This window comes from Bidens hawaiensis, unplaced genomic scaffold (assembly GCF_021521415.1).
Source record: "Bidens hawaiensis isolate Kalapana, Puna unplaced genomic scaffold, B.hawaiensis_p1.1 tig00039954_1, whole genome shotgun sequence".
Taxonomy (NCBI): Eukaryota; Viridiplantae; Streptophyta; class Magnoliopsida; order Asterales; family Asteraceae; genus Bidens; species Bidens hawaiensis.
In genome coordinates this window covers 31,441-53,549 of record NW_027497026.1, presented here as the reverse complement: position 1 = coordinate 53,549, position 22,109 = coordinate 31,441, and the positions used below count along the sequence as shown (strand labels likewise).

The 22,109-nt window shown below is 37.0% G+C and overlaps 1 protein-coding gene across 1 annotated transcript; it reads right to left on the bottom strand.

Moving 5' to 3' along the window:
• Window positions 1–14,628: 14,628 nt before the first annotated feature.
• Window positions 14,629–16,028, bottom strand: LOC143591628 (putative receptor-like protein kinase At5g39000). The gene is made up of 4 exons (XM_077071780.1): window positions 15,861–16,028; window positions 15,102–15,746; window positions 14,979–15,011; window positions 14,629–14,898 (listed from the first exon to the last, which is right to left on the bottom strand). Exons 1-4 carry the CDS (start codon window positions 16,026–16,028, stop codon window positions 14,644–14,646), a joined length of 1,101 nt encoding a protein of 366 aa, XP_076927895.1. The 3' UTR covers window positions 14,629–14,643.
• Between the last annotated feature and the right edge of the window lie 6,081 nt (window positions 16,029–22,109).

The window sequence follows — 22,109 nt, the reverse complement described above, 5'->3', positions numbered from 1 at the left end:
TGACCGTCGTTTGAGTCAATAAAAAACCTAATTATTCTAAATAGTTAGAGCAAGTAGGGTATCGTATCACAAGGAGTATGTGGTCAATGCTATTCGTGTAACAGATTCAATATTATGAAGTACTGGTTTTAGTGCTGATCACACAAGCAATAGTTTAAATTAAGAGAACTAAACAACAAACGAACAAGCGAGTTGTAAACAGTTAACAAAGCAAATCACACCCGGGAATTCAAGTAAGCAACCAAACAGTATCTCATGTAACCTAACAAATTGATTATCAACGATTAACTAAAAACTGATCAACCAGACAAAACCTTAGACGTCAACAATTAGTTTACACACGGCACTGGTTATCAAACGGTCCTTGCCAGTGTGACTCAGTTAAGGGTAATTGTACGTTTTATTGTATTCAATCTAACCAAACAGTTATATGACTAATTATTTAGCAACTGGTAACAGATCGTTCAGACCAACGTAAACATAAACCGACCGAACACACAGAAATACTAAACATCAATAATCATATATCAATCAACAATAACCAAAACATAAGTATTCTTAACCACAAGAGAAAAACTGTAAAGAGTTACAAACTATACATCCTGGGTGCGATTCTAGGCGATTAGCCGAGCCTAGACATAATCGAATCTTCAATATAGATGATATGGATCATATGTATGATCTTCACACGAGCTAGGATGGTGGAAATCGCCAATATGAACTGCTGGAATCGCCTCTTGGTCGTCAAAAACGAAGTTAGGGTTTCATGTTGATGAAAAACAAGTTATAAACTCAAAATCCCGTCTGCAGTCCCGTCGCGGTACACGACGGGGTCTTCTATGGCCCATCGCGTACCGCGATTGACCAAAGTCAATAATTAATTTATCACCCATCGCGGTACGCGATGGGGACTTCATCAAACCCATCGCGTACCGCGATGGGACTCTGGAACAGCAAACTTCATTCTTTTCCTCGTTTTACGTGCTGGACATCCCGGGTCTTCATTCTGTGTCACAATAGGTCCATATTGAGTACTTTAACGCCTGTGACCTGAAATCCAATAACACAGGTATGAAGCATCGATAGTTCTAGAATAAACAGTTAAAACTAAATAATAAACGAACTAAAGCATATACAAAATAACCGACCATCATTCACACATAATGTCCGAAGTACTACCGGTGTCGAAGAAGACGTATTGGGAACGGTAGTGTCCGAATTGAGCAGTGATGACCAAAGGGTTTTTGTTATTCGGGACCCCTTTGATTCGAGGAAAGATCACTGGCTCATTCTTCCATTACTCATCATCAGACTCCTTCCTCTTTTTCCTTGTATCGTACCCGCCTTGTATCATATGGACATTTAAGTCTCTGACTTGCTTTTTACTCGAACCTTAGATATCCCGTGCGGGAGCTTTACCATTGTCAGGTTTCCCTCCTTTTACCAGGTGTCCAAGTTTTCCAGACTTTACAACCGCTTCAATTTCATTTTTTAATGTTCTGCATTCATTTGTATTATGACCAATGTCATCATGATACGAACAATGCTTTTTCGGGTCAAGGAATGATCTTCTCGACAGTGGCTGCGGTTTTTTAAAATTCACATTCTCCGTGATGAGAATTTCGGCGGGAGTCTTTGAAAGAGGAGTCCAGTTATTGGGACCTCGGTTCGAGGGTCCCGTTTTGTTTTTGTTGCCTATGAGGGATCGTGCATAAAATGGTTTTGATGCTTCCGTACTTGTCTGAAGTCTCGACCAGATAGGACCTTTCGCCTGTCTATTTGGTCTCGGAGTTTGAAACTCGACTTTAAATTTTTGCTTTGAGTTACCACTTTTCAATGTTTTCTCAGTGTTCGCATACACTTTTGCTGCAGTCATGAGATCGTCCCACTCTTTTGGCATTCCATCTCTGCCCGTAAGTGTGCGGACTAAATCGTCACATCTGACGTTCTTGCGGAAGGCACCCCGAAGCATGTCTTTGCTAATCCCACCGATGTTTAGGCTCTCGTCATTGAACCTGGTGATAAAATCTTCTATTGACTCGTTATCGCGACGAACGACATCTAAAATTTCTGAATGGTCTCGCGTATGCTTCTTCTGCTGACTGAATTGTTGAGAAAACTTCTTCACCAAATCATCCCAGCTAGAAATTTCACCATCGGGTAACTTTTCGAACCACTCTCTTGCTGCCCCTGTTAGTGTCAACGCGAACATGTGACACCAATAAGGAAGCGTCCAACCACTAACATCGCCTACTGCTACAAAGTTCTAGAGATGATCACTTGGATCAGTTATACCATTGTATTTACCTACCGATGTAGGTATTTTAGCATTAACAGGAAAGGGTGTTGTGGCAATGCTTGCTATGAATTTTGATTTTTCGGCGAAAGCCGCAGGGCGGTATGGTTTGGTAAAGTCTCGTTCAGCATTGCTATGGTACTCGGTGTGGCGGACTGTGTCATGTGGACGACTACTTCTCGCCTGTGAGCTCATCCTACTATCCCCGGTATACATACTGTAATCTCCTGGGTAGTAAGACGAATCGTAACTATCAAACTCGTCCAAATAAGATGGTATCCGCATGTCTATGCGAGGACGAGGACGTAGCCTTGGTAATTCGCCAAACTCTGGCTCCGCCTGTTGGCTGTAACGAATATGACTTCCTCTCACTATTGGTGGAGGAGAAGGAGATCCCTTAGGGGGTTCCTCATAATCCAAAGTGCGAGTGTGAAGTCGTTCGTTACGTTTTCTACGCTCGTACTCAGCCACCAAACTTTGTTGTTGCACGTGGAGCCACTCTTCAGGAGTTAATGCTCCTCTGGATCTAGAATTACGTTGACGAGATCTCGATATATCGGAATCGCCTGAATCATTTTCCAGATCCAATTCTGGCCGTTTCCGGCGAGTCTCTCCCATAATTCGTTTTTGATTACCCAAATTGGAACCTTCCGGTGCCAAGGCACGTCCCATGTTTGTGGGAGTGGGATCGGTTGGTGCTGTAACATTTTCTAGGGAAAAACCCCCAAGTGTCACCTCAGTGATTCGTGACCCCGGAGCAGTGACACGTTCAAGAGTACGGCCACCTGGAGTCGTGATACGTGCAAAAACACTAAGACCCGGAGGTGCTTCTGTGTTAGTTACACGTGAATCGGATGCAAGAGTTCCTGCCGGCCTTTCGGGAAGTTTACTCATATCAAACGAACCAAAAACCAACGGAGACAAAATTATGCAGTTCTAACACCAATACGGATGGCGCCAATGAAGAAACACGGATCCGATCCCCGGGTATGGGTCCTGGATCCAATGAGTCCACAGGGTAAAGTACGATAATTACAACTAGGATATGAGTATGACTTCCCAAAGTCCAATGACCGGAACCTGCAAAACAGACACCGTGAGTCTCGTTACAGGAAGGACAAGAGGGGGAAGGACAAGAGGGGGGGTCTTCCTGTAACCACACTCCGGCGTGAGAATCAGTAACGTTCGTAGATGAAGAAAGTACTGAAGTAAACAGACTAAGTATAGTCAAAATGTAAGTGGGTGAATGAATGAATACCTCATACCGTTTGACAAGGTATTTATAGCCAAGGATGTAGGAAGATGATTAAGCCAGCTGTCCTCTTCTAGAAGATCTTCAATAACCGCCTGGACGCGTGTCCTTTTATGATAGGTTGAGCTATACGTCCCATGTGCATGAGTATAACGACCCGGACACGTGTTGCCCAATGATAGGACGAATCGCACCCTGGCCATGTGCACGGTTATAACAACCTGGCCAGGTGTCCTTTGTTCATTGGCTGATAGGTCACATATTCCTCACGTAACAATCGTGGATATTCTTCTAGATGGAAATTGGTTGGTGACAGTTGTCCCGCTGGCACTTCCTCTCGATCGTTTGGGCGGACTGATGTCCTATCCTGCGGACGACTTTCGAGGGTGCAAGGATGCTTCCGCGCGTGATATGAGGACATTCTTCCTCTATCGTGATATGCGGGTGATCCGTATGCCCCGCGGGTGGCTTATTAGGGGTTCTTATGTGACCCGCGGGTGGTATTTAAGGGTATTTGGGTCTTTTTGGTACCCTACCTCTATAAATGACGACCTTGTTTACTAGAATAATTATTAGCGACACATGCAAAGAACAGCATATATCAGGTATCGGTCTTTCATGATTTTTCATGCAATATTACCCGAGACCAATCCGACAACCGAATACAAGAAATTCCATGACCGACATTCCGTATTATACTTTAGGGTCGGGTCGGTTTAGTCCCTTTTCGGTTCGGTTCTACGGGTTATTTCGGGCCGGACCCGAATATGCACACCCCTAACCTCAACCAACATTTTTGTTATATAAATATAATTTATGATTTAAAAAATAAAACTTTAAATAATATGGTTACGAAACAATAATATTATATCAGAAAACTAATAAGAAAAAAATATGTATTTATAAAAGAACTTCGTTTTAAATAAAATTTATATCAAAGTGTTTAGAAACTAAAACCACGGTTGTGTTTTTAGATTTTGTTTTTAAAGCAAACAATTTAAGTTATTAAACAAAAACCAAATTATATCCTATATTAATTGTTAACAAGTAAAAAAAGTAAATGGATAAAAAAACATGAACTAGTAATTCCATGACACATGACATAAAAAAGGTTCGCAAACTGGTTTGTTTTGGTGAACTCGTTTGATAAGAATCAACTATAAAAAATTAATATTTTATTTTCTTTAATGTCATGTGACAACACAACCCATAATTGGGTTGACAATGGAAATGGTCTTAGTGTTGCATAGTACAATTTAGTACCATACCACTTCCAAACAGGTTATAAACAAATGATTTAATTTTTTAGCAACAATTGCTCTAACCTTGCATACAATGAATAGGTAGATTTGAGTTGTGCTTTATCTTAAACGTGCATGTCCAATGAATTAGATAAATCAATAAGACCGAGCGGGTAAAAAGGAACGAACAGGTTGAAAGTTCTTTTTTCTTTTACTAAACACAAGCTCTTTTAACAAATAAGTGAAAAACACAATATATATGTGATGTTAACAAATAAATGAAAAACAAGATGTGATATTCTAAAAAGATATGTTGCACTCTTTCATGAAGGTTTGCAACATTTCACATAAAAAGAACAACGATTTCATACATAGTTTTTCACATAAAAGAACATCTTCTTTGAGAAGCATTTTCTGTTTTATCTGATTATTGATTCGGTGTGCCCACAAATTGTTTTAATTTGAAAGCAATAACCACAATTCAGAAATTATCCAAATCATGCATACAAAATCCAAAACCTACCATTTTTTTTTCGGCCTGGCCCTTGCAACCGCTCGTTCTGCGTTTCTGCCAAGCAATCTGATTTTTTACCCTTCTGGTTTCCATTTGCAAGCTATCATATACATACAACTATACAAGTAATATTTGTTTAACTGATCATAACATTTGATTTATATAAACATGACAAATAATTATCTCCGGGGGATTAACAAGCCTATAACCCCTTATAGATCACACTAACCATATACGCAAATGTAGGTGTATATATGTGATTTATTAATACACACAAAAACGAACAAAACTGACTCTGTGAGAACAATGAACTGACCACAAACTCACATATAATGTGTGACAAAATAAAAATAGATTATATGATCACTCAAAGAATGGTGCAACGATCATGTGGATGATTTTCAAAACCATAGAACTCTGGAGGGTACCCATTGACCACATGTGGAGCTGTGGGAATAGGTGGCGCAGATGGCGTGGTATAAACTTGTCGTGGCGGCGGTGGTGGTGGCAGCGAGGGAGGAGCATCTTCAAGGTGAACACCACTACCACCCGGACGACTGTAGAGTGTTGAATATTACACAGTAGAGTCGACTATCAAGAACTGATCTTGATGTTTATATGCAGAACACTAGACTCTGTTTCCTTTTTCTTGTACAAACTGAATAGAAAGAATAATATTATTATTCTTTTTGTTTGTTGATGCTGTACGTACAGCAAGAACAAGAGGACAAAAACTCAAATATGGGCTGCACACAATTAACTTGAATCACACACAGTTGACGAACAAAAACTCTGACCACTTTTAATGGAACCCACCAAGATGTATTATTTGACAAACAAAATAAACTCTCTCTATTAAGAGAACCAACGAATGGAAAAACTTAATAAACCTATGTGAACAAAGGGTTTATATAACACCCTTAATTCGAGTCCCACTCGTATTCAAATACACAATTTGAATCTAACTCAAATAGTTTAGGATAAGACTAACTTAATAAAATAAGACTAACTTATTAAAAATGATAAACGAATTATTATTTAAATCTCCTCCGAGCCAACCCATGAGATTTACCAAACCGCCCTTAAATATCGTCTCGTTTAACATAGAGATCTGGTTGGTCGATGAAGTTAAGCTTGAAAGTATTGGATTGTGTGTACTCGATACTCCTTAACCCTTTAACGCGTGAAATTGTCTTCAATGCTTTAGCAAGATCACTGGCATCAGGCTCAGGTGGCAAATATGAGTTGTTGGTTTCTTGTGACAAAATAAATTTGTTTCTAGGAAATTTTCGCTTGAGAGCTTTGCGTATAACTTGAGTGTTTTCAGTGGTTAATATCATGAATATCCCTGTCTCGCGATCCGTTGAGAAAAACTTCACTACATCAAGTTCAGCAAGTACGTTGTTGACCTTTTTTATACATCCTTGACAGTTACAAAACCGATCGAATTGTAGAGCAAGGGTTGTTGGATTCATCATCGTTGATGCCTGCAGAAAATATAAAACGCATTCCAAGCATACCAATAAATATCACAAAATATTTATGTAGGCTTCAACCAACGGTTAGTTAATTAATTGCAATTATCAGCTGCACATTAAATAAATCAAGATGAAGATAAACAAAATTGGAATCATTGATCAACAAACAATGATAAGCAAAACAACCACAACGACCGTGGACTCACACTAATAATAATATAGTCCAATAATAAATAGTTGAACCGATAAATTAATCACAATAATGTGCAAGATCACTCCATATATCATCATATAAATATGTATATATAATAAATACACATCCATAATGAAAATGAAAACAAACATATAAACATTTATTCAAATGAAAAGAAGAATTAAAAGAGGAGTCGTATAAATCGTTCTACGTGTTCTATAGAATAAAAATACCTTTATCAATCCATTACATTAATTTGCATGTTACAAAATCTTGACCCTCCAGATTGAATTTGAGAGTACAAATATGGAAAATACATTTGATCGAAAACAATTCAAGGTTCAGATCGAGCTCTGCACGGCTGGGACGCTGCGGGTACCATGGATCAAGGTCTCACCGGAAGCTTATGTATCTAGGTTGGACATCATCAAGGCACGAGCTAAAGTGGATCTACGATCAGTCAATCACGGCTCTAGGATTAATCAAAAAGACATCATGGATCAAGATCCAAAGGGATCGATCTTTTACACCGATGTATCTTACCAGGTCATCATAAGAAATGCAATGCAAAATCTTTCTGAAGTGTTATAAAAGGAAAGGCGCGCTACAACAAGCATAACAGCCTCTTCCTTGCCCCCCTACGAATCCGAGGGTGACCTTTGGATGTTGTCGTGGTGACACTTTGGTTACAAAGGGAAGGTTATCGAGAAGAAGATATCAAAAGATCAAGAGGCCAGCAACAAAACCTTGGTAACGAGCTTAAATGTGTTATGTGCCTAGGTGAATCCAAAAAAAAAAAAAAAAAAAAACTACTTAATTCTTACAACTTTCGGAGATAGGTTCTGGCCGGAGATGAAAACTTCTTATGCCGTCAAGGAAGCAATGCGTAATGATTCAAGTATTCAACGAAATAATAAATGCTTATATATAACAAGTTCAAGTTGGTAGATTTGGCTTCACGCAAAAACTAATTTATTTTTATTTTATGTTATTTAAAAAGTTAATCTTATCTTGGACCGCCTTATGCCAATCTTCATATGCGTGTCAATTAAGATGAAGGGCGAAATCGTCAACTAATAGTTGAAGATACCATCTCACGTATCTGACATCTTCAACTCTTTTCAAACTAACGGATTCAGGATTATTTTTCTTATGAGTTCACTTTTATTCGGAGTTCTCACAAGCAAATGTTAAAACTTTCCGGTCGGGTTGGCAACTCATCATATTCGGGAGCCCTAAGTGAATTCCTAAATCGAGGCCCTGATTCAACAACTAGCTAGTATTGTTATGAACATTCTCTTGTTGTTACGTAGGGGTCTTTACGGTCCAATTTTAATGGGTTTTAAGTTAAACCATGATCCAGACCGTTAATAACATTTTTTTGTTGTAGAAAACCGAATCTGAACCAATTTTCTATTGAAAATTGAAGCCGAACTGTTATTAACGGTTTAGTTCCCCTTTGTTATCATAGTATGAGCTTTGATACTAAATTTAGTTCAAATGAAAATTATTAGTCTAAATATACTACGATCTAGCTGATAGTAGCAAAAATCAAATTTTCCTTTCCGAGGCAATGCATAGCTAATTTAGAATAATCTAATAGTGGTATTTGTGCATATTGTCAATTTGGAATAGCCTGTGAACAACAGTTTGTAAGATCAAAGCAAAAGACTATGAGTTAGCGCACACGGATGTTTCGGACAGGTAAGTCGCTAAGCGGGATGGAGCTCATGATCATGTTAACTTATCGACGACTACTAGTGGAGTAATGGTAGGTATGGGTGGCATTTATGAAGACCAAAGACGAAGCCCTAATTGAATTTAAAAAATGCAAACAAGAACCCAAAAGAGTTATCGAGTCAAAAGTCATGATGTTGCGGTTCGACAACTGGGGAGAATCCACCCCGCACGAGTTCAATAAGCATCTCAAAGATTGCAATATAGGCCGACAACCGACATGTTCAAATACCCCATAACAGGATGGCGTGCCTGCAGAGCATAAAAAGTAACACTTGGCTGAAGTGTGTAGAAGTATGTCTAAAAATATGATAATCATAAAAGATGTTAGGATTTATACTATCAATTAAATGTACTCAGAGTACACAACTTAATATTAGCCTTATACACGCATACAAAACGAAAGAGAAACTAAACAAGTCTGGATATATGAAAAGACAACTAACCCACTCCTCCATCCAATAAATATAAACAGAAAAGACCCACAAACTAACCTTGGACTTTAAACCCATGTACCGGGCACAACAACGTGGTAAGGTATTTCAGGAGAATGTGCACGTCAATTACAATAAAGAAAACAAATGATGATTTTAGTTAGAAAAATTTCCATGCCATTAAGATAATACATAGCTTTTTAAGTGATTAAACAGCAGCCTAGACCATACACGTGCGAGCCATAACGACCATAAAACCCATCAAACAAACCAAGTCCCATGATTCAGAAAAATGAGTGTCCACTTTCCTTGCCTCACCGATAGGACCGTGCTCTTTCTGGTTGGTCACAACCGACAATGATGAGATAAACTCAAAAGAACTTGGAAGCCTCACAACAGCTCCAGATATCCCAATTATCTCCTTGTCGGCATCAAACTCCATCTACGAAAACCAACCATTTTGCTTGTTAAAGACTTATAAAATCTTAATTCGTAGGTTATTATCTTTTAAATTATATTAATGTACCATAAAATGATATCTTTTAAAACTTTACCATCAAACTCCATCTTTTAACATTAACAAAGATTTAAAATTTAATGTTAATAAACCAAGTAGTTAAAATGATATTAATGTACCAGAAGAACAAATAGTGTCACTTGATATATGAATAAATAAAATATTTACAAGTGGAGATATTTGATTGATTTTTTAATATCAACACTACGTAGTTTTGAGGGTTTTGCGTCTAAGCTTAGGTGTATACCAGTACCGTATTCACTTTCTCCTTCACTTGTAAAGATGAATAAGAGTTGCTCATCACAAACACATTGTTCTTGTAGTAGGTGTCAGTATGGAAACCACCATATTTTTCAGAAGAATGCAACAAACCATCGGAATCTTCCAATGTAAACATGAGTGAATAAATCCAACGGTCATGATATAATGTTCTATCCCTTAGCCTTTGATCGCTCTGAAGCTGGAACAAAAATGTCCATCAGCCTGTCTCTGAAGTCTGATCCCCATAACTTGGTTCTTGAACCGTAACACCAAATGTAACAGTTCGCAATTTTTTCACAAAAATTACAATTAAGTTTAAAAGAAACGATAACTTACAAATTGAGGTTTTGAAACGGTTGTCCATGTAACCTACATTTAATAACACAAAGTTTATGATTGTAAGTTCAAAGCACTTTCAAACACGGGCGGAGATAGTAATAAGCGCGGGGTGTCCCCCGTCTCCTGTGAAATTTTTTTTTTAGTGTTAATATACCGAAAAATTCCCGACCGACCCCTATAAAATTTTGACCCGACCCCTGTGAAATTTTGAAGCCGAACCCTGTATAATTTCAAGACGACCCCCATGAGATTTTGAGACTAACCGTATTAAAAAGTACAATGAAAATTTTATAAATATAATTATATAAACGTTATACAAACAATTTTTCCTATTAATATCAATAAGCCCATTAGTCTAATATCCAATCCAATTTTAACATGCTAACGCCAAGAAAAAAGACAAACATGAAAAATCGCCACTATTATGAGTATGATTGCTTCAATGCGGTTCTAGATTTGCAAATCCAAGAGTTTCGGGACCGTTTTAACGAGGTAACATCCGACTTACTTGTTTCTTTGAGTTGTTTAACTCCTTATGATAATTTTCGGGCATTTTCTATTCCAAAAATATTACAATTAGTCGAGTTATACCCATATGATTTTGATGAAAGTGATAAAAGAAGACTCCCGGTTGAACTCGCGACATACATCGATAATTTGAAAGGAGATAAACGATTTGAAAACTTGAATGGTTTAGCAAGTCTTGTTCAATTGATAGTTCAAACAAAGAAACACCATTCATTTGCATTGGTGTATCGTTTATTAAAGTTAGCTCTCGTATTACCCGTCGCAACCGCAACCGTTGAAAGATCCTTTTCGGCGATGAAGTATGTGAAGTCTGATTTGCGTAATCGAATGGGTGATGAAAATTTAAGCGATAGTTGTATTTGTTACATTGAGAAAGACTTGCTTATCAATGTTAAAGTAGATGATGTAATAGTTAGATTTTGAAAAATGAAAACTCGTAGAGAACAACTTTGATGTATTTGTTATCTAATATTTTGTTTGGTAATCCATTATATATATATATATATGACCTGACTCGACCTGATTTGACCCGACCCGATTCGACCCGACAGTTGTATTAGTACCGACCATAAAAATTCCCGACCCCTGTGAGAAAATTTCCTGGATCCGCCACTGCTTTCTAAACCTTTGATAACTAAATCCATCGTTGGGTGGTGTTGCGGTTTTCATTCAAGCAATGGAAAGCAATATTGGAGAACTCTTCTAAGGAATGCGGACTCATTTGCTCTAGTAGACTAGGGAGTATGATCTTGTGTAGTGTCCCCTTCGCTTTATGAAGCTTCACTAGGCGAGATAGAAAATTGTGCTCGTCTTCATATGTCCCAATCATATGCAAGTCTCCCACACGTATAGGACTTCAAATAATACAACCCCAAATGAATAGACGCCTGATTCTTTTGTAAGGATCCCAGTATTTACATATAGCGGATCAAGATAGCCGAACGTGCCACATGCATTAGTGACAAGAAAAGTGAATGGTTGATTAGTTGGACCTATTTTAGACAATCCAAAATCTTAGCTTCCCAATTGGCATCTAGCAATATATTTGAAGAGGTAGGTCCCAGCAGAGCCCAGTTAGACCCGCAAGACTCACCTTGAAGAGGGACGTCTGCGCAAAGACCAACTGGTTCCGCAGGACCCACCATGCTCAGAGAGATGAAGACCTTACGCGCAGTACGCAAGCTGTTCCCGCAGGAAAAGCCTCCCAATGGTGAAGTACCTCGCCTGTTCCCGCAGCTGCGGATACAAGCCATCAGGGAAGGCTACCCGCACTAATAGCAAGGCTACACGCACAAGGCACTAACTCTCAATAATTCAGTAATGTCACCTGAAGAAGGAATGAGCAAGGCGGGAATACTCCCGCCCAAATGAGCCAATCCGTACGCTTCTGGAGGATCTTTTGTACTATACCTGCCAAGGTATGGACAAAATAGACAAGATCTGACCAAAGCAGCCCATGAACCAATCACAGGGTGACAGCTCACTGACAACAGTACGACGAGCAGCACGCTCTAGTACTTAATGTCACTATCAGCCGCTGCCTACTCACCAACCCTCATCGTGGCACGTACATAGCCTGCAGTTGGTGGAAAAGGAATAGTACACAGCCGGCCATGTCACTATCAGCCGCTGCCTACCCACCAACCACCAGCATGGCACGTGCGTAGCCCACAGTTGGTAGAAAAGGAATATTATACAGCTGGCTGTACCTGCTTGGAAACCTACCTTCGGCTATAAATACTCCAACACCTTGGAACGGTATCACATCTTATCACATATCATCTTATCATATACTATCTTATACCATCACATATCTTATCTGCTCTAGCTATTTCTCTTAATATACATTTATATTCAGAGCAATCTAGTCTGATTCTCACGCCGGAGGGTGGTCACAAGGAGGTACCCCCCCTTCTCAGTGACGAGCTCACGGTGTCTGTTTTGCAGGTCATCAGAAGAATAACCATCTTTGCCGGACCTAACCCTCGTGGGAAACATCTACTTGACCCTAAGATTATCCGTAATCTGCCGGGGTCACTTAGTGTTTCTTCAATATTAGAGCTTTTCACATCACGGTGTAGCACCCTGTGCACCATCATGAAGATACTCAAGTCCTCGTGCGGCACCAAGACATATTCGTAGGCGTTGCTCCCATGAAATAGCAACCTCGATCTCCGTTGGTGACTTAAAAAACGGACCATATTAAACTATGTTTAAACTAGTATAATACAGCGTTGACAACTTATTGAGTTGACTTTAATTACATGTTGTTTGGGTATATTCGAAATGAAATTATTTTAAAACCAAGGTGGCATCAAATAAGTATATTGATTTCAGACTTCCGGGAGACAAACGGAAATTGGGTTAATGGGATTGTGGGCTTATTCAGTTATTTGGGCATTTGGGAGAAACTGGGCTTAGTATAAAGGGGTTTAACCTGTTTTTATTTACTCAAATAAAGATCTAGTTTGATGCTTTGAGCTTTAAATAAATTCACTAGCATAGTCTTTGCAACATGAAAACATTAACAAAGTTATTATTTTATAGCACTTCATAACTCATCAGCTCATCTAGATCAATAGAAAGCATACACATGTCACTTGAAAATGAATAACGATAATAATTAATAAGAGAGATAAAAATAGTCATTACGGTTCGAGCAAAGTCACACATTTAATATCTAACTTTCAAATACTGCATGTTTTGGTTAGGTGGTTTTCCTTTTTGTAATCTATTTTGGTTATAATAGTAAATTTCTATTAAGTTTGTGTAAAATTCATAAAATATCGTTTAGTTATGAAACTAAAAATTTAAACACGCGAACTACAGGTAGACGGAGTTAATTCTCCATTAAGATGAGATTTCACTTGGCAAAAAAAGTGAAACCTACGAGTGTCCTCAATCAAATTATCAGTATTATGTATTATGTTCATTTTGTATACATATATAAAAAAGCTTTCAAATGTTGGTCTTCAAGCAGCAGCCCAGGGCTTCCACGTACCAGCCACAACGGCCATAGAACCCATGAAACGAACCCAAGTTCCATGAGCTTGAAAATTGTGCCTTTTTTCTTAGGCGAATATTGTCCTCCTCACCAAAAGGTCCGTACGTCCTTTTGTTTGTTACAAAAGATAAAGACGTGATTAACTCAAGACCATAACGTCTCCCAACAGCTCCCGAGATTCCAATTATTTCTTCGTCTTCTTCAAAAGTGATCTACAAAATTGAAAATTTATTATGTTAACACATTTTGCAGTCTAAAATATTCAAAAGTACGTAGTGGTAGTGGTAGTGGTAGTAGCTCAACATTTTTGACAATTTATATACATACAATTATGAAGTTTCTACGCATTGTTGTTTGCACATTGTGCATTCTAACGTGCACCATCATTATTACTTTCTAACTTTCTATTATATACTTTTCATCTTTTACAAATTTGTAACAAACCATTTTTCATTTTTAACCTCAACATTTTTCAAATTACAACATTGATCTCCTATACACATCTTTACAAATTTTTTATTTAAGCAGTCGGTCTAAATTTTTCAAGTTAACACGTTGCCACACGTGTCGTCTATTTTCTCCCGTTTAATAGCTCTGTCACGAAGTGTGGATCCTAAGTCGATCGACTTAGTTAACTTTGTCTAATGTTGTATGTTTTGGTCTAGCTTTTGCATGTGGACATGCGGCAACCGGTGTGCGTGGTTCAACGTTTTTACATCTACTCTTCGTTCGTTTTTCTTAATGGTTCACAAAGTTACTAGCGTGGGTGTTAATACTTGAATCGAATAAACGTTTTTAGTTTTTACACCCCCGGGGTGTTAATACTAGTAATTAATTAATTACCAGTAATTAACCAGAAAATAAAAAGTAGGGATAAGAATTGATGAACGTAGACATTTGAACCCCCTTGTTGGTAGGGTTATTGAGTCCACCATATTGCTCAGAAGAATGCAACAAATCATTAGAATCTTCCAACGTAAATATGAGTGAATGAATCCAACGGTCGCGACCTATTGTTATCTTCCTCAACTTTTCATTATTCTCAAGTTGGTACAAAAATGGCCATCCACCAATCACTGATCCCCATAGCCTAGTTCGTGTACGCTACCATCAAATAACACATGATTTAGTTACATCACGTCAAATTAGACTACACGACGAATGTAAAAGGAACATTAACCTACAATTCGAGGGTCTGGACCGGTTGTTTGTGTATCCTAATATCCAATAACGCAAACTCTGTGATATATTGTGTGTCCCAATATACTGTAATATCATATTATTCTAAGAATATCAAGATTACTTACAAGTTGGTGTTTTAAGGCAATCTCTAAACCTTTGACAACAAAATTCATCGTTGGGCGTTTTTTGCGATCTTCATTCAGGCATTGAAAAGCAATATTGGAGAATACTTCTAATGAATACGGCTTCATTTGGTCTAGTAGATCAGGGATTATGATCGTGTGTAACATCCCCTTTTCTTGATGAAGTTTCACAAGACGAGATAGAAATCGACGCTCGTCTTCATATTTTCCAATCATTGCAAGTCTTCCACACAGGACTTCAAATAACACAACTCCAAAAGAATACACGTCAGATTCTTTTGTAAGTACCCCAGTTTTTACGTATATTGGATCAACATAGCCCAACGTGCCACAAGCAATTGTTACAAGAAAAGTGAATTGTTGATTCACGGGACCTATTTTAGACAATCCGAAATCTGAAATTTTAGCTTCCCAGTTGGAATCTAGCAAAATATTAGAGCTTTTTATATCACGATGTAGCACTCTGTGCCCTGCTCCAACACCATCATGAAGATACTCAAGCCCTCGTGCAGCCCCAAGACAAATTCTTAGACGTTGCTCCCATGTAAGGTTTGTGGAGGCCAGATGGTTGTCGAGGCTTCTATTAACCTCATGCTTGTAAACAAGAACTTTCTCATTACCTTCGTCCTAGAATCCAACAAGAGAAACTAGATTGTCATGTTTGTAACTAGCAAGCATAAGAATCTCCGTTAGGAACTCATTTTCTCCTTGCCCACCCAACTTTAGGTCTAACCGCTTTACAGCGACCATCGTACCCGACTCACTTGAGCCAGAGGAGGGGAGTTGACCTTTGTAGACCCGCCCGAATCCACCTTGGCCTAGGAAATTTTGGTGAGAGAAATTGTTGGTGGCGGATTTGATGTCATCAAATGGAATTCTCAAGTGGTCTAGCTCTTCAAGATGAGACATGATATGTGAACTTGTTTTGTAATCTATGATGACCTATTTTAGTAAGAATCGTATGATTAATGTTGGAAACAAGTCAAATAGCAAACCTTATCACCTCGCCTCGAACATTAGGTGTATGTTTTTCTACCATTCATGTTGTTTAGGGGCCACCGATAATGACAATGGTGTATTAATGGTGTATATTATATGTAAACCCCACATTTCGTTTTAAAGATTTGATTTCTATCCATTTGCACATTAAAAATGGTAGTAGGTTAATATGGAACAAGTCAATAGGTTCAGATTTCCAATAAAAATAATAATTAAAAACGGTAGTTGGTCTAAGGAATCACTTATTGTCTGATTAAAGATTGTAGTTGGTATTAGGAATTGGAATCAATAATTTAATCTGGACTAGGATAACAAAATGCTAGAAACATGTTTTAATTAATTAACTATAACATCATAAAATCACTCATTTATCAAGAACAATAACATGTCATGAAATCACATACGTACGTAAATACATAATTATCACCACCTTTCTGTTATAAATATCTATCTTTCTCTCTCTATATTATTAATATGTAATCTTTTTTTGAACGGCTATATTTAAGAAGTCGTTCTCACTGTCTTATGTATGAACTCTAATTAAAAAAATACCGACCCATAGTTCTAATTATTTGAGGACACTCTTAGGCTTGCAATTTGAAATTTAAAACAAGTAGACGAAAAGTTAGAATATCAAATAAATAAACTTCTCACTTAAAAGCTAAATGTTATATTTACTTGTTCTATTTAAATGTATGAAAAGTGAAAACAATTTAAAGCACAGATATTTTACTTCCATATTTGAACCTTCTGGACCTAGCTGATAACAACGAGATTGTTTTTAATCAAATTGATTTTCCAGGTAGCCATCACAAGTGGGCCTAATTTAGTCAAAGTGAAAGGCATGCTTTGGTCAAAAATGGTATTTTCCATCTCACGCGTTCTTTTGAAATCGTTCACAAAAAGTTATAATTACTTATTTGGCTAAGGTACTGGTTCCGTGAGCGGCCAGGGAGTGGAAGGCATCTTGTGAACCAATCTAGTAAAATGAAAATGATGAGTCAGTTATGTACTTTCACTACATCGTTTAATTAAAATTTTCTATACACGTAGTATTATTTTATTTGATCTTTTTCTCAAATAATTTGTGTTCGGTGATTCAAAAATAGATTTAAATATTTTGTTCTCATTAATAGTACACGTAGCTTTAAAGACTCGAACACAGAGAAAGGAAAAAACAAGAAAATAATATAGTGTTGTTGATTCATCAATTATCAAATGACACAATGTTGAATAATAGTGAAACCAAAAAACAAATAAAATCTAGTAAATAATAATAATAATAATAATAATAATAAGTATGTACTTATGTTTGCCCTGCTTGCGGTACGCACATATAATGTATATATGTGTGAACCATCAGGTGAGCAAAAGTGCAATTGCACTAATTTTGATGTTATTTTACTAATCTCGTGAAAATAACGTTAAAAGTGATGGAAGGTTAATCAGACATCATGTGGTGGTGTTGACAGCCGAAAGACAAGGGTACATGCACCAATTGGCGGTGTCCCGATGGTTGAGTGTTATGTGTCCAAAGTTTGATGCAAAACTACTATCGAGTCGGTGGGTCTCACCGAAATCAGCCTCTCTATCCTAAGGGTAAAGGTAAGGTTGTCTACATCTTATCATCCTCAGACCCTACCGTAGTTTTACTATTGGTAAAGTATACTGAGTACGATGATAAGGATGATGTATGTACTTATGTAGTGGGTAAATATACCCAACAAAAAGTGATATATAGAATTAGTTAAAACACCCTCAACTTATGCCAACTAAATTCGATCGGTATCATCAGTATAGGTTCATCATGTATCACCGAATAGTTGGTGCAGTGCTTCCCTTCGGTACCATCCAATAAAAGTCAAACTTGTCCTAACTATATAGTACTCGATCCGTCGGCCATCCCAAACATCCTACGTACATATGTATAGTATAGTTGTAAGAAAAAAGCTTTATGTATTTAAGTGTTGAAGATTAAAGTTCACAAGTAAAAGTTTATGATCTTTCAAATAAAAAAGTATTAACTTTAAGCCATTTATCCTGATTTTTAAATGTGAGTTTTTATCACGAGGATTAATTTAGAATATTTAACTTGATGTTACTAAAAAAAAAAGTTTTGTTTGTTGGTGCATGTCATGAATTAAAATTTCAAAACACATTTACAGTTTGAATTAAAACACAATAAATTAGTTATCAAATGATAGAAATCGTGATAGAACTCCATCTATTAAAAAAATATTTTGTTTTATTTATGCAATCCCATATATACTTTTCAATCCACCGCATACATTTATTGAAACAGTTACAAAATTATAATATACACAAATGAACTCAAAACCTTCTAACTCACGACAATATCTTATACTAAAAAATTTATATTATAATTAACAAAGTAACACAAGTAGTACTCTAAAGTGATGGCACTACCTTTCTTAGAGAATGGTGCAACACTTATTATTTTTATGATCGTGACTACAAGTTGTACACAATCCATAGAACTCCGGTGGATACCCATACACCGGTACTTGATCACCTGCTGTCGGGAACGGTGGCGGTACTGGTGGCTCAATGATGGTTCGCGGTGGCGGAGGAAGAAACTCGTAGTCAGTATTATTAATAACATCCCCCATATAATTAACACTACTATTGAAATTGAGTCTAAATGAATTTGAATTAAGATCTCCAACCAACTCAACGTTATTTAATCCCTCGGCTTGTGACACTCTAAGCAAGGCTTCGGCTAACTCTTGAACGTTTATGGTACCTTGATCATGAGGTCCCGTAAAATTAGGGTTTTGGGTTCTAGGGTTTATTTCTCGTGACAAAATGATGACTTGTTTCTTGGTTTTGAGTTCGATAGCGTTTCGGATCACTTCAGGGTGTTTAGAAGTGGATATTGTGACATTTCCAGTCACGGGGTCGAATTCTACTAGTTCGACATCATCAATTTGGTGCAACGCGATTCCCAGCTTTCGAACACAACCTTCGCAGTTGTGGAACCGAAGGATTCGAAAATTAACTCTCGTTGGACTCATCTAAACCCGGAATTATAATCAAACTGTTGGCCGGAGAAGGAATTTAGAAACTCATATTTGTGGTTATATTAATTGATGTATAGTGCATGTTTGACTGAATTGATGATTAATTAGAGGATATATATAATAGTAGACGGTTGACCTCATGTACGCTTTATTTATTATATTTCTTTTCCTTTCTTATAACAAAAGATGAAGTGTACTAACATTTTCACCGAATAATGAAAAGGACATTACGTGTGGGGTTTATAATGAGGGGTGTTTATTTCACTCTATGTCGCGTTAGCTTAATAATGTAATATAGCATTCATTATTATTCACTCCCTTTTCGCTATACCAAGGAAATATATCACTTTGATTCAGTTTTCCACTCCCATTTCACTCCAGCATTCAAACACAAGAACATGAAACAGCTAAATCGTACCCAAATCAAGTAGTAGGAACTAGTAAGTGGGCAAGAGCGTTGAACTACCACTTGGGCCATGTTTTTGTAGACCAGGACACTGAAAACTAACAAGGTCGGGTGGTTTTTGAAATAGAGTGTTAGATTATGTCGTGCAAGAAAGTGGTACCATCCACCAAGTGACTTCAAACTGAGAGAATATATTGAGAGAAATTAAAAGTTTGAATCGTACTGATGAATATATGCTACAACGGAAGTAAATAGCAAGGTTGTTGAAATTGAGAATAGCTTCGTTATTTATTTTTTAAGTTTTTTAATTTTGTTATTAACGAAATGCACTTTCTAACTTAATTATATATTTATATGAGCTTTTGGTCTAATTTTGAATTTAGGAGTACGTAAAAGAAACTTTTTTTTTACGATTTTATAAGGGATGGCTTCACCCCGCATGACTAGCCTCGTCTTCAATGAATCTGTTTCTCCTTAATTATGCTTGCCGAATTTATGTTTGTTCCTGGAACAGTGGAACCTCTGAATATTGAAGCCATGTTACACATCTCCATGTGCTTATAACTTGGTTTAGCTATGCCTATCATATACTTTTCAAGCCATTTCAAAATTAATTATTAAATCTTCTTTAACCAAAAAGATTGACAATGTTCATTTTCCCACTTGGGTCCATTTTGACAATTTTTACACCTTTCTTTATAACTTATCAATTTATTTAATATTTTAAATACTTGAATCAAAAACACTTTCAGTGATAACAGTATTTCTTATAACCAACAATTAAAGTTCAGAACTCAATTTATTTCTAAACACATAAGTCATATTTAGGAAATTGATTTAATAATTTTCTTCACAACATCAACAATTGTTGTAATCTATGCTCTAACCCCATATAATTAGCTAGGCCGGCCAACTTTATGTGACAATGCACAATAAAAGACTCCATATGGTTCTAACAAAAGGCACAACTCAATCCTAGTTATAATTTATTTAATTTCTACTATTTATATATACAAAGTAATACTTTTTTGAAAATTCATTACGGAGTTTTAACCTTTGTTTTTTTTTTCAAACCCGACACAATACTTTGGACATGCAATCAATTTTCTTGTTTTAATCCCAAGTTGAACACATCACATATAAAGAGGTTAACCCCTAAACAGACAGAACAAAGCACGTCATGACCGGGGTAAGCCTGTGAACAAGCACCCGATTACAACTACAACAATAGTACGTATTAGTTAGTCTGGCCCAACTACTATGTGCAAGGCGTAAACATCTAGACCATCAAGTCACCACTTGCTCATATATTGTAACAATGCGGATCCCATATAACATACCACAATAACGTTGTTTTGACCATCAAGTCACAAAGCCGTGCCTACACACACACATATATATATATATATATAATTTAATACGGTTTTGTCCTTTTTTGTTTTGCTTAAGTGTGTGTGTGTGTGTATATATATAATTTAATACGGTTTTGTCCTTTTTCGTTTTGCTCAAGTGTCTCAATATCGGGAAGTAATTAAGAATGTGAAATAAGAGTGTACATTCACATTAAACTACACTTTTAAACAATAATCACATGTAAATTAGCATGGTGATTAGGAGTTGATTAGATGATTGATAGGAGCAGACAACTAGGATTAGGAGTCGTTCTAAAAAATGAAAATTAGCGTTGGTACACATGACAGTTCAAATTAAATTGCGAATTAACAGTACTATTACACGAGTACATATTATAAATGCCTATGTAAACTAAGCAATGTTTCTTATTTAAAGAATCTTGGTGCATTAAACATGTGCTATAAAAAATATATTACCGAAAAAGCGGATGTTACAAAAATTGACAAATAAGCGACAAAGACTACAAGGCATCTAATCATGTGATAATCATCAAATAGAAACCCCATCCATCCAGGTAAAATCTAGCACGACGTAAAAGCCTACAAATGAACCTTCATCCCATGGAACTGAAAAACGAATTGTTCCCGTCTCCTCACCAAAAGACCCATGCCTCCTTTCATTAGTCACAATACATAATGATGAGATTGTAAAACTTGGAGCAATCCCAACTTGAAGGACCCGAATGGTTAATACGAAAAGTATAAGGGTGGTACGGAAGATCTCAATGGGCGGTTTGGTGGAGATCCAAAGTTCAGGGATCAAGTTGAATAACTTGGTGTCATAGTTATCTTTTATTTATTATTAAATAAATTAGAGGACCAGTTTAATTATGTTTCCTAGTTTGAGTAGGATTAAAATTGTGGGTGTTATATAAACCCATCATTAGAAACTTTTGTTGAGGAGTAGAAGAGAGTAGAAAATATTTGTTCATGTTTCTTATTAATGAAAAGAGTCGCATAAACGTTTTATGCAATATCGTGTTTGGTGTTCTTGATTCACTTGTCTAAGGTTTAACAAGTGGTATCAGAGCCTAACGATCCAGGCTCGTGTATCGGACCGGTGGCAAGTCTTGATTGCGGTGGTAGTTCAATCAAAGACATAAGAAGCCAAGAAACCTATCGAGGTTAAGAT